The 13,736-nt window shown below is 35.6% G+C and overlaps 1 protein-coding gene across 2 annotated transcripts in view; it reads right to left on the reverse strand.

Annotated features, from left to right (window-relative positions):
- The window catches only part of LOC118182367 (four and a half LIM domains protein 2-like), a 69,538-nt gene that overhangs the window by 30,265 nt on the left and 25,537 nt on the right, over positions 1-13,736 (reverse strand). The window contains exon 7 of one of the 2 annotated variants that reach the window (XM_085817929.1): positions 10,087-10,426. In XM_085817929.1, coding sequence (XP_085674055.1) covers positions 10,087-10,426 — 340 coding nt within the window. Of the gene's footprint in view, positions 1-10,086; positions 10,427-13,736 lie in introns of those variants that run through there. The other variant, XM_035351704.2, reaches the window with a different exon arrangement.

Consider the following 13,736-nt stretch of genomic DNA (forward strand, 5'->3'; position numbering starts at 1 on the left):
TCCTAAAATTTTCTAAACAAATTTGGGGGGATGGTTCGAACTCTCTTAGTACTATTTCTTTAACCTTAGGATAATCTCCTAATTCGTCGTCTTTAATGTATGTAATAACATTTGTGGCTTTATCTCCCAACAAATTTAGAAGAATTTCCGATTTAAATTTCTCTGGAACACTTTTTGAAATGAACGCCCTTTCTAACGATGAAAAGAAATAAACCCAACCTTCCGGTCTAATTGGAATTTTAGTTGTTAATGTGCGTATACTTTTAATAAGAGAGTCAAGAGATTCTACATTTTCTCTTTTCTCATATTCTATGAGGTTTTCACTCTTTGATTCTGCTCGCAACTTCGCTCGTTCTAGTTCCGATTTCGCTCGTTCCGTTTTCAATTTCTCAAGTTCGAGCAAAAGGCTCTCGTCACTTTTCCTTTCATCGATAATATTATTAGCTATACCTTCAACTAATACAGGATCTTTCTTATAGCTTTCACTGTTTTTAATTATATCAGTTAAATCTGATATAGTTTTCGCTTCTGAAATGTCTAAATTCAGCTCTACAGCAATACGCTGATAATCTTCTTTTTTTGCACTTTTAAACATTTTGAATCTACTTTTTCAATTACACAGTTATTACAATTAAGGCCACGTACCTTCTATTTAAGAGTAATTCACAAGTTTTCTTCCATAACACTTATCTTCCGACTTTGACACACAATTCGAGCTCCGGATAGGTAAGGACCAATAATGGGCCCGTCAATAGCTCAGTAAAACTCATAATTAAATAAATCACTTTACACAAAAACTCAAAAATGGACTGTATACTAAAATTTATTAATTACTCAAAAAGCCGCATAGTTAGTTCGCATCTCTCGGCGGCGTCTCAGAACACACTCAAAACTCAATACAAGTGGCCGCAAGGTGGCGCTATAAAAACATCAGCGTCATGGTTTTAGAACACAAATATTACATATTTTTCACAGATGGCGCCTTTGGCGTCAACAAGACCAACCCCGCTTTCGGCTTGTGCTATTGCAGTAAGTACACTTACAAGTGACGATCTGATCCAGAATTTGTCCTGTGTTGATATTCGAGCAGATCAGTGCAGGCCCGAACACGAACGTGTATGTCAAGTTTTTTTGAGATGCATGGCGAGACTAATGGGTATATGGCACTAACGTCTTACTCCTTAGCAAGCTTTCGAGTGGCTGCATACTGATTTTCTTCCACAAGTTCTTGCAGGCGAACCTCATCAACATCAGTATGCCGGCCAGAGCTCTCTGCTTCTTGAATGTCATAGTCAATAATATTTGAACTATCGGCACCAAACCTCCACAGTGTTATTTGTTACAACATTAATAACTAAAGTCATACACATGATTTGGTGACATTCCGTAGCTGACGTTTTTCAACAGAACTGGAAGTAAATGATGTTTCTAATCTGGTAGCGTGCTAGTTCCATTTCAGACTCCTTGTACTTAATAATAACGATATTTCTTTACAAATTTCACAACACAGTGTTCTAAAGAAAGTCTCTTTCTTTCAAATGCCAAAAATCGTTTGACAAAGTATGATTTAGCATGCCAACGCAAACTGCTTGCACAGATGATATTTGCGGTTGCGGGAAACTTTCGTTAAAACCCGATAACAAACATTTGCAAACGAAGTTTGAAAACACAAGTGTCCAAAAACAAATGTGAGCTATTGTATGACTGACTGATGTCTGTCATACATTAGTATAGAATGAGATATATTTGTCGTGTTAACGTCATGAGCTGTTTGCGGTTTAAATCTCTCAAAATGGTCATCTAGGGTTTCATTTAATCTTGATATTCGGCGAAAATGGTCGCTTTAGAGAAGTGAAGCATTACATTAAAAGACTGTTTTGCAAATTATTCTACGCAGTACCTAATATTTGCTCAATGACATTATAAGCATGATAAAGCTTGTGTTTTCTGTCATTAACTGATGTGATTCAGTTCTTATTTAAACATGGCACTGAAAGGTATAAAATTTAGAGCTTTTAATGTATGGAAAATATGTCCCATACTAAATTCTAAAGCCGTAATTCTCTAAATGTGGATCAGGAGACAATTTCGCAAAATTTAAGTTGCTAAAAGTTTTAATGAACTCTTTCTTTTATCACAATTGCATTTATATACCTGTAATTACGAACTAATTAATAATTATAACTATTTCTTAATAGTTATGTATGCTTATTTACTGCATCATTAGATTATTTTCTTCTAGAAATCCCTTTTAGTTTTCTCATTTTTTAGAGCAACTGTTTGCATGTAAGTCGCATTATCAGGTTCAATGTTCCGTCTTACTTTCTTCGGGAACATGCAAGGACCTGACTCGGAACAGAGAGCTTACTAAAGCTATGTTCAATAACTGTGGGAAGTAGACAGGATACACAAGAAGGGTATACAAAACCCTTTATTTTTCTCTATTTACAATAACTTCCGTACTTCGGAATACAAAGACCCACTACTTGTGGTCTAAACGTAAAAATATAAAAATAAAACTAAACTCTAATTTAACTTTAAAACAATAAACGTGGAAGATTGGCCTTATATTAACAGGAAGCCGTATGTAGTACAGAGAACTGTTAACACTGCAATACGTTTAAAAAGTATCAAGAGGATTAAACCTCTGGCCTGGAAGGCAACCAGCAACTGAGTAAAACTTCTAAGGTAAGCGGCCTGCTTCGACTAACTGCTTCCTCTCTCTCGCTTGGCAAAAAGCCACAACTTAAATACTTGGCGTTCGCCAGACAAACTTTCCATAAATACATTAACGCTTTAAATTCTGGCCGGAAGTAGAAAATAAGAAGTGATAGTAAAGATTTAAAATAAAATAAACATTAGTAAAACTTAAGATCCTTACATACTTCCCGCCAGAGTTCATTAGTTTGAAACTGAGGTCTAAAACGACCTTGTTGAAAACTTTTAGCTCTAGAATCTAACGCGAGGCCAATCTTTTACAAACATTTTTCGCTAGAAACTAGAAATTTAAAAGAAAGAAATTTGTTTTTACAATAGCAGCTCCCAGGACACACAATTTTTTCATCTGTACTGCATCTAAACAGGAGCTTTTATTCAAATCTGGTTCCTTCCAGAATCTGGAAGGAAAACTAGTTTAATGAAATGTTACACAATGAAATGGCAAGTAACATATATAATTATACTTCTCTTAACATTCTTATTTCATTCATGACTATTTTAATTATCTCTCCCCGTGCTCTCTGACATGTGTTGTAAAAGAACACCAAACACGAATGTGTTTCTGTCTACGTGTTCCACACTTCCTCCTACAATCAAAACACTAACGTGTTAAAATTCAACATAACAAGACCTCTTAACACACCCTAATTTCAACTCTAAACCCTGAGGTACTATTCTGAAAGTGTCTAACTCTAAAGTGTAGCGTCAGAGAGCCTAACTACATCATTCAACCTTTAACACATATTCGCCATGCTTTAGTCTTTTTACAGTCACACGAATAAAAAAAAAATTTAACATTCACTTTTACCATATCACGGTATTTCTTAACATTTAAAATAATAGTTCACATTGTATATAAGAACATATCAACATGCCGTTAATTTTACACATTTAAAAGCATACATTAGTAGTACATTGTTAACTTCTATTCTTTTCAAAGCAAGTGCCAATTTTTTCTACATTGAAATACTACATTTCAAAAAGTCTTTCAGACTAAAACTTCTTTCTTGCTAGCATGTTTTAAATAAAATTTATACAATAACTTTTTACAATATTTAAGTCTTTACACAACGCTATTATACATCAACTTTAGTTTTACGCGAGTAATTGAAAAACATAATACCCAAAATCGGTAACAACTCATTTCTCGCCCTTTTGGCGATAAAGGTAGACCTCGCATGAGGTAAAACTTCTTGAAATCTGCCACTTGCAGTAAGAATGAAAGATTAACTTAAGTTTTCAAAGTAACATAAAATTTTACTCATCTTTGTGATATTCGGACATTCTTTTCTGAGCCCAGTCCTGGAAAGTAGCGTAGATTGTTGTTGATTTATCCTCCTTCGTGTGCTGGCTTGCCCTTCAGTGCCTTCCTCTAGAAGCTTTCTTTTTTTTCCAGTTCGGTCACCCTTGAATACCTTCTTTTTCGCCTCTGCCTGTGGTCTTGGCCGTTTGATGGCAGCTGGTCTTGGCGGAACCGGGAAACTTCTTTCGTGTTCCTGCTTGGACCTCGTTGCTGGCCGTTCAAATTTTCCTTGTAACTTTTCCTTCGCCGCTGGTGGCACTTCCGCAGTTCGGCGACATTTGCTGCGGAGAGTCCTGTCGGATGAGTAGATCTTCCGTTTTAGAGCCGGGTTATAGTTGCCGTCATTTCTCCTGGCTCTCTTTGCATTCGTCGTCCTTCTCCCTTCTTCATTCTGGCGGTGTTCGTGAGCTCTCTTTTCTGGACGGTGGAACGGCTTCTTTTTCTTGTTACCTTCAATTTTCCCGCGGGGAAACTTTCTTTTCACTTGCTCCTGCCTCTTAATGGCTTGCCCTTGTACTTGTCGTTGTTCCACCTCTGGAGCTTGTGCCTGCCGTGTCTGCCGTGCCGGATCCTGCAAAAGATCTGTAAATATTTGTATTTTATTACGATCATAGTAGGGTTTGATTTGATCAATGTTTGCGGAGCAGGTTTCACCATTCCTGGCTTTTAACACTACTACAGCGTGAGTTATTTTTTCTATGACATATGGTCCTTCAAATCGTGGAAAAAATTTTGCAGTTTTATCTTCTGGTGCTGAAGAAGTGAATGCTTAATTTTTAACACTTCATCCCCTACTTTATAAGTTAATCCCCGTCGTTTAAAGTCATAATACAGCTTTTGTTTTCTCTGTGCTACTTCCGTATTCTTTTTTGCTTCTTTAATTAGTTTATCTATATCACCCATTTTAAATTCTGGGGCTCTTTCTTGCACGTAAAATAATTTATCTAACGGCGTTATAATCTTTCTGCCTATAAATAACTCAGCAGGAGTTTTGCCTGTTGTATCATGTTTTGCGGTCCTAAGGGCGAAAGCAAATTCATTGACATAGTTATCCCAGCTTTTATGAAAATTTTTAACATAACTACGGATAATTTTCACTATATTTCTATTGACCCGTTCCGCTATATTTGATTGCGACCGATACGGGACCATTTTTAAATGACGTATGCCCAGTTTTTGGCACATGTCTTCAAATACATTACTTACAAATTGAGGACCATTATCCGATATACCTTTTAGGGCCGCCCCGTATTTTAAAATATATTTATTTAAAATAGAATCAGTAGCTAATTTCGCGGAGGCTCGTTTTAAGGGAACAATTTCGGTCCACTTACTAAAATGATCAACCATAACAAGGAGATAGCGACTTTTATTTAACTGACATTTTGGGAAAGGGCCCAATAAATCGATGCCAATTATTTCATTTGGAAATTCGGATTTAATACTATTTAGAAACCCGGCCGGGCGGAAATTAATATAATTAACTGCTTGACATGTTGGGCAGGACTGGACATACACCCTTGTTAACTTTTGCAGTTCAGGAAAATAGACTGCCTCGCGTACGCGTTGGATAATTTTTCGAATACCAGCATGAGAAGCTAAAGGGCTGTCATGGAGCTACTGCAGGATAGTTTAATCTAAGACTAGCTGGGATAACAGGTTGAAATTCGTTGTTGGAGTTCGTAGTTTTTGTATAAAATAATAGACCATCTCTTAGTTCGTAATGGGCCGCCCTATTTCTTATCGCCACAATATCTTGGTGGCTAAAATTTTCAGGATCCTTTAAATACTCATAAATGTTTCCAAACTCAGGATCCTTACCCAGTTCGGTTATTACAGTTTCTCGGGAATTTATTGTACATGCTGTGAGCATTGCCACCTTTACGGTATTACCTTCTTCATCTATTTTAATTCTGGATAGGGCATCTGCTACGATATTTTCCTTTCCGGGGGTATGCTTGATTACCAGATTATATTCTTGTAGCTTGAGTGCTCATATTATTAACCTTGGGGATAAGTTTTTCCCTGAGTACAATCTAGTTACCGCCGCATGATCAGAGTACACTGTTATTGGCGCCTTTCCAAAATAGACTCGGAACTTTTGCACTGCTAACAAAACTGCAAGTGCCTCTCTCTCGGTCGCGGAATAGTTTCTTTGTGTTTGATTTAAAGTTCGGCTAAAAAATTCCACGGGCTGCTGATTTTGCGAAAGTACCGCTCCTACCACATAACCCGAAGCATCCGCTGAAATTTCTAAATTCTCATCCTTTTCAGGAAATTTCAACACAGGGGCTTGCGTTAATGCTTGTTTTAATTTTTCGAAAGCACTATTGGCTTCGGCCGTGCACGAGAATCTTACCTTTTTCCTTTTTAATTTTAACAATGGTTCAGCAATAGCTGCAAAATCTTTTATAAAGGACCTATAATATGAACAAAGTCCTAGAAAAGAAGAGAGCTTCTTCGCCGTGGTTGGAGTCGGATACTTTTGTACAGCAATTATTTTTGATTCGTCTGTCTCGATTCTTTTTTGAGATAATTTGTAACCTAAATATTTTAATTCAGGGGCTGCAAATTTGCACTTTTCGACATTAACTTTTAGACCGGCCTCATTTAATAAAGAAAACACCTGTCTTAAATCCTGTACATGTTGGTCGAGATTATCACTAGTAATAATGATGTCGTCTAAATAGATAAATGTGGACTTTCCAAGAACAGGTCTTAACACAATGTCCATGCATCGCTGAAATGTTGCCGGGGACCCTGAAAGGCCAAACGGCATACGCAAAAATGCATGTGCCAGACTTGGTTATAAAAGCAGTCTTAGGCACGTCCTCAGGCCTAACCCCTATTTGAAAATAACCAGTCGTTAAGTCTAAAGTCGTCATATATTTGGTGGATGTTATGTTCCTTAGAATTTCTTCAATAATAGGTAACGGATATACCGGATATTTAGTTATGGAGTTTAATTTACGGTAGTCAATTGCGAATCTCCACCTTTTTGGATGTGTCAATAGATAGTCATTATTTTTCTTACATAAAACCACCGGGCTAGCATAACTACTTGAGATGGTCGTTATGATCTTTTTACGTAGCATATCGTTGATATGCCATTCTATAATTTTTTCCTTATTCTTATCATACCGGTATGCTTTGTGTCGAACTGGCATGGAATCTCCGGTGTCAATACTATGGTTAGTAACCTGAGTAAATCCTTTAATATCACTAAATAACGAAGCAAATTCACTTACCACTTGTCGGATTCTTCGTTGCTCTTCATTAGGCAGGTGGTCAAGGTTTAACATCGGCGGCTCAGCCTTTTCTTCACGAGCTGGTTTCATTGTCAGCTTAAGGGACGCTTCATTAAAATCTAGCGTTGCTTGTGCCTCTGAAAGAAAATCTATTCCTAAGATAATATGTGCTTGCAGATTCTTTACTATGAAAAACATAACCTTTACTTGTTCGTCCTTGATACGGACATACAGCGGTAATTTACCTATACACTTACATCTTTCTCCTTGCGCAGCTAACACTGTCGTATTATCCGAATTATATATACGATATTTACGAAAATACTTCCTAAAAAAATCTTCTGGCACACAGGAACACTGCGCTACTGTATCCAGGAGTGCGGTGGCTGGGATATTATTCACCAACACTTCAATCTTCGGAAGAGTCAAATTTTTCACCATTACTGTATTTAAGTTGAAGGAAGAGGGGATTTCGTGGCCTTCGGATTTCCGCACCCTCCCGTCAGCAGAAATCCGTTTTAGTTTAAATTATTTTTCATTTCCGTGCTTTCCTTCTTTTTCCACTGGCCTTGAGACTTTTTTCCTGGATTGCTATTGAACTGTCGACGTTCGCCGGCGGTTTTTGAATGCTCGGGTTTCCTTGCCCACTGATTCGCTTTGCTTCCGTAGCCGTGTGCTTGAGCTTGCTGTAGTCTTGGCGCACCAAATTGGTTTCGCTGTTGATATTGGCGTCTTCTTTCAATGTCCGCCGTTCTTCTACTTTCAAACTGGATTGCTAGCTCAAATAACTTTTCCAGTGTAGTCGGATTTCTTAATTCAATAAAGTCTTGCACTTGGGGCAGTAACCTCGGCAAAATCACTTGAATTATCTCAGGATCCGGACGGTTTCCATACAAGAGTTGAAGACGTGAATTTTTCTTAAAATAAAGCTTGAGAGATTTTCGATTCTTTGCTTATATATACTGAAAAGTTCCGTTTCTAATTTCGCACGATCCCTTACAACAGGGAAGGCTTTTACTAGGGCAGTCTTGAAATTCTCGTAAGTATAGGTGGGACTTCCTGCTTGACCCAAGAGACTTCTGCCTATACATTTGAACCAGTTAAGCGCTTGGCCCCTCAAATCGCTGGTAGCTAAGGTAACTTTTTGAAATTCGTGCACGGGGTAGAGCATGAAGTGGTCATCCAATTTTTCCAAAAAACTGGTTACCGGTGAGTTTCCATTAAATGTTGCTTCTGGTTTCATCGAAGCGCGCATGGTCTGGACGATGTAACCAAATTCTTCCAGGACGGCAGCTGGCATTTCTGGATTCTGAGCCGCTTTTGCAGGCAGCACAGGTTCTTCTTGAAACTCGGCCATGGTTATTTTTCTTCGTTGGGCGCCACTATCAGGATCAATGTTCCGTCTTACTTTCTTTGGGAACATGCAAGGACCTGACTCGGAACAGAGCTTACTAAAGCTATGTTCAATAACTGTGGGAAGTAGACAGGATACACAAGAAGGGTATACAAAACCCTTTATTTTTCTCTATTTACAATAACTTCCGTACTTCGGAATACAAAGACCCACTACTTGTGGTCTAAACGTAAAAATATAAAAATAAAACTAAACTCTAATTTAACACTAAAATAATAAACGTGGAAGATTGGCCTTATATTAACAGGAAGCCGTATGTAGTACAGAGAACTGTTAACACTACAATACGTTTAAAAAGTATCAAGAGGATTAAACCTCTGGCCTGGAAGGCAACCAGCAACTGAGTAAAACTTCTAAGGTAAGCGGCCTGCTTCGACTAACTGCTTCCTCTCTCTCTCTTGGCAAAAAGCCACAACTTAAATACTTGGCGTTCGCCAGACAAACTTTGCATAAATACATTAACGCTTATAATTCTGGCCGGAAGTAGAAAATAAGAAGTGATAGTAAAGATTTAAAATAAAATAAACGTTAGTAAAACTTAAGATCCTTACAGCATGATTGAACAGTTTGGCAAACACTGTTTTAAATATACTGTAATTATATACAGAAAACAAAGGATGGTCTTCTTTGAGAGAATTGCTGAAATGTAAAATATTTTGCGAGTTTACACATATATATTGTTACGAATTTTGTACTTATAGATGATTTTAATGCAATTATTGTATTCTGCTGTAACACGAAAATTGTTAAGAGAGAAGCTGAGCCGGAAAAGTAAGAATACTGGGGCAATCGGTTTAACATTGAGTAAATGAGTATCTCGGTAATTTGGGGAGAAATCGCCAACAGTCGCCAAACTTCGGGACCATTTGAGACATTTTGGTCCGTTAAATGTATGAACGTAATAGATATTGTAATTGAATAAATGTAATTGATCATTCTATTAGCTGTAAGCGTAATTCGACCCTTATATTCCCTTCCAGTAATTTCGAGAAGTAGAAAGTACTAGAAATATCTCGACGGCCGGTTGAAAACTATATAAGGCCGAAAATAGCATTTGTTGTCAGTTGCTCTGTTACTGTTATTGCGAGTTGTTAGTTCCGCGTGAACTTAAATATATTCAAGTTAGCTTTCTCTTTAAGTGTGCTTTAGTTTGCGTTGTGTTTAACGTTAGTTTAAAGTGTAACTACTAATTGCATTCTGTGAAACTTTGAACACTTGTACGAGTATTTTTGTGGAAAATTCCAGAACTTTGAGTTGTTTTTATTTGATAAAAATACATTTTATTAACTTATCATCGGACCTGTGTGCATTTAGTCTATTACAAACCCGTACGCACGCAACACTATGTTATATCTATAAATATATTTAAAAAGGAATGGAATAAAATGAAAAGACGCACTCACCTAGCAGAATTGGTTCCCCGCATGAATAACATGTCTTGCAGAATATGTCACCATAACATTTCATACAATACCAGCAGCCTTTAACACTCTTAAATGGTTTGTCGGAGATTTTAACAGAACATCTACTGCAAATGAAGCAATTCTCATGGTAAGGTTGTTTGTTATACATAATGCCACGATTATCCGTAATAGCATAATGACATTTGAAACATCGGACGCCGAAGTTTCTCAAATGGCAAGTTTTGCAATAGATCATATCAGCATGAGGAATGAAGCTACCACTTCCGATAATATCTCCACAATCTATACACTTGAAGCAAGACAAATGGTATGCTTTGTCCTGTAAATGACACAAGAAATAAGATTATGTAAACTCAGGGCTTTTTTTAGGTATAAAAGATTTTGCTTTTCTATAATGTCAAGCAGAGATTTGGCAAAAGAGTTATCCTCATAAAAATTTTAAAACATTTAATCTCAATGATTAAGCTTTTTAAGTGTATATATATATATATATATACATATAAATATATAATTAAAGGGGAATACCATTAAAAATTCTATTATTTAAAATTAAATTAGGAGAATTGCAATTTGGTGTTTAATTTCTAATTTACAAATTCGTTATTTTTAAAGTAATATTACTTTTTTTTAAAAGTATTAAATAGTAAATGTTAAATTGGTATGGAAAAATTACTTTACTAGCAACAGCCAATAGTATTGGCACAATTATATGCATAAAATTATATGCACAATTAGGTGCATAAAATTGTGAAAATGTTTTTAATGAATTAAAAATGAACGACAATAGGGTAGTGAAATAATACCGATTCTCCAGCGGGAATTAGCTTATTTCACACTCCCTTCCGTATATATATATGACGATATTAAATTTTAAATTTGTAGTTCATGTTATGTTCCAAACAACCAAATAAATTCAGAACTGGTACTTCTCAAACTGAAACATTTGTTTAATATTAAAACTGAAACGAACTTAGAAACATCATAAAAATTATATTTAATTAAAATGAGAGAATGTTTTATATAATCTATATCTTATCCGTAAAGTATTAAGAGAAGATCCAGAGCCATAAACGATGATTAATTTGACATGCCGTATTTACTTACTTAATATTTGAAGCTTTATAATGATATCTTGGTAACTTTAAAGATGACATTATGATGCTTCTTAGATAACTTTAAAATGCATCTGAAGTCTAATTGTGACTTCGAATTTTACGTTATAATAATTTAGCTGTCGCTGTCATCATTTATCTTTTGAGAGATACAGATTTTAGGTTTGCTATGGTATACCATTGAATTGGCCTCAGGAATTAGTTTCAATTTCTTTGAAAGAAAATGTTATTTAAATTTTTGTTTAGATGCGATTATCAAACTAACTAATAATTGAAACTGCAGAGCATCAAAGTTTGGAATGGTACAGTCTGTTACACGGTTAAATATCTAGAGACAGTCAAATGTCGCATTAGTAAGTCGAGATTAAGTCAAATGATATATTGTTCTTTTTAATAAGCTATATTCGATGTCTCTAGCAAATATACCCTTAGAGAGAATTAGAACTCATATTGTTTGAATTCCGGATGTTCAAAACTCCATTTATAAGAATCTCTTATTCTTTTTCTCTAAATTAAGTGAAATTTTCCATTAGCCATTTTACATATATTTAATTCTTTTCTTTGATTTAAATAATAGAAAAAGATAATACAGTATGGTACATTTTTAAGAAATTAATCTCATTAAAACACAGAATGAGTATAAAATATAAAAAGTATTACAATAAATCATGTTGCAAATTTTATAATTTTACCATTTTAGAAAAAAATAATGACTCTCTTAATTTCAAAATAGGAGTAAGCTATGCGCTTCATTTTGTTCAAATAAACCAAAAATAATAATTATATTACTTCCTTTTTATGCGATAAAAATAAAAATAAAATTATGTGTTTAGTTTCCGGATTTATGAAGGATCTAGTTCTGAAATTCCACACTTGATAATCTTGATAATCATAACAAATAAAACATGAAATTGCATTACAACTCTGAATAATGGTAGGGAAAACATAAAATTTTAGAAACCGTACGATTTTAGTGAATTTAACAAAGATCTACAATACGTAAACAAACACTACAGCTTAATTGCCATAAACTATGAGGACTGAGATTGTTTCGTGATAGAGCATTTTAGCTCTAGCTTTACCTCCTGAACATCTCCACTGGCACAAGGATGCAATAATTCTGCCAAACTTCCATTTCAAGAGCGTAGAAAACAAATTTTCTTCTTTTATTAATATTAAATGATATATATTTTCAAGTTCGATTTAAATTTACACACTTTTGTCTTTGCTGTAACTGAGAGAGAGAATCTGAAAACCAATGTTTCCAAAAACTTTGAAAAAGACTTAATTAATTTCTATCGCTTGGTAAGAAAAATTTTAGAAGTTGGCGCATCATAATTAGGCATTGAATCATAACAACTCATAGAAATGGTCAGGTATAAGAGCACTCATATCGTTAGGATCATTGAAGAGAGCAACAATGGGTTTTGAATTTAAAAACGAATCTATTTCAGTTATTAAAGTGACGAACATTTCATAAGTTAAAATTCCGTATGCCAGTAGTTCTTTTAAGATTAACTTTCATTTGCTTGACGTAAGGCTTCCAAAGGCCCCCAAAATGGGAAGCTGAAGTCGGGATAAATTTCAATTAATAATTTCTTTCCCGAGATAACTCTGAATGCTTTCACTAGGCAAATATGATTTCACAATTTTTCTTAAATCTTGACCAGTTTTCACAAAATTTTTACTTCTGCCAGAAAATATATCTCGAGGCCTTTCTCTGTGGGCAGAGAATCTTGTAAACGATGCTAAAGTTACTTCAGAAGATTGAATAGTCTTTGGAGCAAAGCAATATAAATAGACAAAAAAAGAAATACTAGATTGGGTTTACACATATTTCTCTTCTGCATGAGAAATGGATCAAAAAATCAATTCCAACTTTGGAAAATAACCTGTCAGGCACCAAGCGAGTAATTCGTTTCCTGTGGTACAGACGAAGAAAGATAAGTAAGATCAGAACTTCTTGTGGACCATTTCTGGCCATTTACAGTCCTACAGAGTGATGAACAAGCGAAACGAGAAGGTTAGACAGAGCGTGATTTCGCTAGTTAGCGCGCCAGTTCTGCCCTCCAGCTGCTAATATTAGTTGCGTTTACGCATTATGGCCCTTTATTATGTCTATCGTCAGTGTAGGCTGTTGAGTCAGTCTGTTAGCTTTAAGTAAATAGTGTAGTCTAGCACTACTATTTACCATTTTGAATTTATTGTTAAATTATCCTTAAGTTCCTCGCCGCAAGTAGCCAAGTAATGTTATTGTGAGCACGAAGTACGTGCCTTTTTGTTAAAGAGTTTTAGAATAAAAGGGCCATTTACACCCTTCTTCTGTGCTGCTAACTCTTTCCTATTATGATCTAGTCACTTGCATGACAGCGAAAAGAGTGAAATCTTACAAATGTCCCTCATCGAGGTCCAGATGCCCTTTACCTTTGTTTTAGAATCATGATGGTCAGAAAAGAAAGCCTAATTAGAAGGGCTCCTTCGATAGCAATTTCTAGTGAATGTCGATCCAAGAAGTTC

The sequence above is a fragment of the Stegodyphus dumicola genome, chromosome 6, assembly GCF_044657685.1.
Source record: "Stegodyphus dumicola isolate Sdum_Otavi_A_Nest chromosome 6, ASM4465768v1".
Classification (NCBI taxonomy): domain Eukaryota; kingdom Metazoa; phylum Arthropoda; class Arachnida; order Araneae; family Eresidae; genus Stegodyphus; species Stegodyphus dumicola.